Source organism: Fukomys damarensis, unplaced genomic scaffold, assembly GCF_012274545.1.
Source record: "Fukomys damarensis isolate Sample0158 unplaced genomic scaffold, DMR_v1.0_HiC HiC_scaffold_12, whole genome shotgun sequence".
In the NCBI taxonomy this organism is placed as follows: Eukaryota; Metazoa; Chordata; class Mammalia; order Rodentia; family Bathyergidae; genus Fukomys; species Fukomys damarensis.
This window is the reverse complement of record NW_022900924.1, coordinates 10,485,856-10,490,067: the sequence shown is the minus strand read 5'-3', so window position 1 is coordinate 10,490,067 and position 4,212 is coordinate 10,485,856. Positions and strand designations below refer to the sequence as shown.

At 48.2% G+C, this 4,212-nt stretch overlaps 1 protein-coding gene across 3 annotated transcripts in view; it reads left to right on the top strand.

Moving 5' to 3' along the window:
- Window positions 1-4,212, top strand: part of Ccdc60 (coiled-coil domain containing 60) — a 165,021-nt gene that overhangs the window by 153,377 nt on the left and 7,432 nt on the right. For 2 of the 3 annotated variants that reach the window (XM_010604077.2, XM_010604078.2), the window contains 2 exons: window positions 2,390-2,449; window positions 3,079-3,201. The exons of the other annotated variant lie outside the window; for it this stretch is intronic. In XM_010604077.2, the coding sequence (XP_010602379.1) occupies window positions 2,390-2,449; window positions 3,079-3,201 (183 nt within the window). The remainder of the gene's footprint in view (window positions 1-2,389; window positions 2,450-3,078; window positions 3,202-4,212) is intronic. 3 annotated transcript variants of the gene reach the window in all.

Genomic DNA, 4,212 nt, shown 5'->3' with positions numbered 1-4,212 from the left:
TTGTGTCCTTGTGCTTGCGAGGCAGGCAGCAGAAACACTGAGCTAAATCCCTGGTGACATTTTAATATTTTCTTCCCATCTCACTATATCTGTTATACATTTTGGTCCTCATTTACACTTTCAGTTTCTCACACCAGAGAAACAATTCAGTATTTACACGTGTGTCCTATTTACTTCACTTAAGAGTATGGACTCCATGCGCATTCATTTAGCTATAAATGTCTCTAGTTTGTCATTCTTTATGGCTGAGTACGTCTGGATCTTTTTCGCTCTATGGATTCTTTATCAGTTGAGAAAACCTGCAGATTCCTTTCAGAAAAAATATTTTAAATATATACCACAAATTAGAATTTGCTGAAATATCTATAGCAATAAAGATTACTATGTTACAACCCAATTTGGGACATAGTAATAAGACATAACAGCAGGTCTAATAACTATTCTAATTTTTGAGTAGTGTTGAGTGTAAACAATTCTTCAAAATACTTCCCACAGTTGTAATCTGATATGCAAATGCCTATGATTTCTATTTCAGTTAAGGGCTAGATGAATAAAGATGAAGGTTTTTGTCCCCACCTGCATTGATGGACCCTTGAATTCTGTCCATGCTTAAGAATCACTAGTTTAATTAAAATGTCAAGCATTTATCAAATAATTATCCATAAAAATCATATTTATGAAAAGTGTTCTGAAGGAAAAAGAAGGAGGGTTGGAGAACTTTTAGTACCAGGGTCTGAACCAAGACAGACTGACATTTAAGCTAAGATCTGAAGAACAAAGAATTGGCTCGTCTGGGGGAATGGCACCGAATCAGGTGCAAAGGGCCTGAGGAGAAATCTTTAAGGGAATTGAGAAAAGACCAACGTGGTTGAAATTCGGTGAAGACCAAGGGAAGGGGAATGAAGGAAACAAAGGGGCCTTTGTTTCTATTTGTTTCTTTATAGCCAGCTAATAACACCGTTTCTCTTACCTCCCACCACCTGCTCTCTTACTATCAAAACTCTGAAAGAGATCGTGAGGAAAACAGGAAGAACTCTACTTGGTCATCTGCAGGAATGGGGGCAGTTAGCCTTCCAGATTTTATTATTAGGGACCTGCATCCCATCCAGCTAGAATAAGGGTATAACTGCCACCTACCAGGCCTAAAATCTCTAAGTCCAGTTCCATGGACTTCTGGGAAAAGCTGCAAAGGTCAAGGCCAGAAAGGAAGGGCATCTGCATAGGAGCTCTAAGACAGTCTTACCTCCAGGACCTCAGAGATAAAGTAGTCAAGTCAGTTTTCCAAGTATTTGGAAGAAACTAGAGGAGAGAGGGAAGGAGAAAAATGCTAGACAGTGATGCTGGAGGCCCAGGTCACTGAAAGAAGGCCTCGGGGAAAGACAGAGCAGACAGATGGGCCTGAGTGGAGGCTGTCATCTCCCTTAGGAGCCCTGCCCAGGCAGAGTCAAAGGACAGAGTATCCACTCAAGGAATCCAATCAGTCCACTGCTACAGAGAGCCAGGCCATGTGTGGGGTTGATCACCGATGAGGAAACTCCAGAATGGAGTCACAGACAGGGAGAGGTGTCACTGGTTGGACTCTGAACCCAGCCGTCTGCCTCCAAAGCAGAATGAAATCAAGGGTCCAGGTTAGAGAAGAGAATTCTGATATCCGTAATCCCAGCACTCAGGGAGTCTGGGGCAGGAAGGTTGCAAGTTCTAGCTCAGCCTAAACAATTTAGCAACTGAACAAGACCCTGTCTCACAATTTTAAAAAGGGCTGGGGATGTAGCTTAGTGCAAAGGCCCTGGGTTCAATCCCTGGGAAAGCGGGGAGTGGAAAAAGGGAAGAAGAAGGAGAAAAGGAGGAAGAGAAGGAAGAGGAAGTGGGGATTATCCCGTGATGAAGAGACATCTGGTGGTGGAGACAGCAGAGACAACATGGCTAGGAGGACTCAGCCATCTTCTTACCAACTTGCACTTGGCCCCGTGTTCAGTGTTTAGTGTGAAAAGGAGGATGGAAGGGTCCAAAACAAAGTTATCCTCCAGATGGAGATGCTGATTCTATACAAACAAAATGGAGCTTCAGAAAATATGTAAAAGTCTGACACCGCGCAGAGGCAGAAGGTCAAAGATAAGACGGAAAAGTCCAAGAGTACAGGGCATGCTGTGGACCGCGACACATGCTAGTATTTGAGCAGGTGCAGGAGGAAGAAGGAAGGCCCTTCAGGCATGGGATATGGCAGCAGAAAGAGCCAGGAAGTGGGGGAAACATTAAGTTCTGGGACCTGGACTAGAACCACCTCCTGGGCCTGAATCCCAGAGCTTTGCAGGCCTCATGGGGCCCATGGAGGGAGGCTGTTTCTGAAAAGCAGGCTCAAGGCAACCTGAAACCATCCTTGGTGTTTCAGTGAGAAATCCAGTACTACGAGTGGAGAAAGCCACACCCAGACAGACCAGAAGATGAAAGGGTAAGCCAAGCGGGCGATGGCAGGCTCACTATGTGACCAGACTCTGCCTTCCCATTCCCAGTCCCAGGGGTGTGGAAATGACCCAGTGCAGACCAGACTCCCAGAAGTCATAGGGCAGAGGACAAAGATCCTGCAGAGCAAAAGGCTCACAGCCAAGATGCCAGAGACAACACAGACAGTAGCAAGAAATTCCTCTGCTATGCCAGGCACTGTGAGGAGCATACTGCATTCACTGACTTGCTTATTCTTCAAAGGCAATCCTATTAGCAAGGATATTTTATCCCATTTCATAGAGGAGCAAGCTGAAAGTTGGCCAAGTGAAATGTCTTGCCTGCCGACATGGCTAATAAGGAATAGAGCTGGTGTTTGAGCCTGAATCTCCCAGCTCCAAATTCCATCTCACTGCCCTTAACATGTGCCACCTGCACACAACCAGCTTCCCTGTGGGCTCACCAAATGCACCCTGGGCCCCTGCCTGGTGTTATTGGGAAGAGCTTTTCCTCCTGCATCTGGGGGTGCTGGGGGAAGCTCCGAGTGAAGACTGAGAACTCAGGGGCCCAGGGAGGCCAGAGTGGCACCCTTGAGGCCACTAATGCCACCCCTCAAATTCTTCTTATCTGTGTCCACAGCCATGCTAACCATGACATTGTCCAGTACAAGAGTGGGATCTGTGGTATCATGAGGGCCAAGTTTTACAGCATAGCCCAGGAAGCTGGCTACTGCCTGCAGGACAAGATGGAGGTCCTTGTGAAGTAAGGGCACGACTGTATCTAAATCACTCACAGAACACTCATCGGGCACCTACTGGGTGCCTACCAGGTGATAGGTGCTGGGGCTATAATCTGCTAGTGACAGCAAAGACATACTCCCTTCCCTCAGGGAGTTACCAGTACCCTGAGACACTGGGGCAGAAACAATATAGAAACAGAGAGTTACAGATTATAATCACCCCACACAGGAAGACAACAGGGTATTACATCAGGGAGGGACGAAAGGGGAGAGGGGGCAGAAAGAGGTAAAGGGGGGGACAGGGGAAACCTCAACACCAAAGAGGCGGAGTGGGGGAAAGAGAGTAAGAAAAAGAAAGAGGGAAGAGGAGGAGAGGGGGGAAGAGATGGCGAAAAGAAGACAGTGGAGGAGAGGAGGACAGGAGGGTGAAGAAGGAGAAGGAAGAGATGAAGGAAGAGGAGAAGGGGAGAAAGAGGAGGAGGAGGAGAGGAAGAAGGGGAGGAGGAAGAGGAGGAGGAGGAGAGGAAGAAGAGGAGGAGGAGAGGAAGAAGGGGAGGAGGAAGAAGAGGAGGAGGAGAGGAAGGAGGGGAGGAGGAAGAAGAGGAGGAGGCGGAGAGGAAGAAGGGGAGAAAGAGGAGGAGGAGGAGAGGAAGAAGGGGAGGAGGAAGAGGATGAGGAGAGGAAGAAGGGGAGGAGGAAGAGGATGAGGAGGAGAGGAAGAAGGGGAGGAGGAGGAGAGGAAGAAGGGGGAGGGGAGGAGGAAGAAGAGGAGGAGGCGGAGAGGAAGAAGGGGAGAAAGAGGAGGAGGAGGAGAGGAAGAAGGGGAGGAGGAAGAGGATGAGGAGAGGAAGAAGGGGAGGAGGAAGAGGATGAGGAGGAGAGGAAGAAGGGGAGGAGGAGGAGAGGAAGAAGGGGAGGAAGAAGAGGAGGAGGGAAACAACAACAAGGAGGGAGAGCAGCAGGAAGAAGAGGAGGAGGGGGAGGAGGGGGAGAAATTTGCTGACCTGCAAAGTTCTCTCTCAGGTGATTTTCTG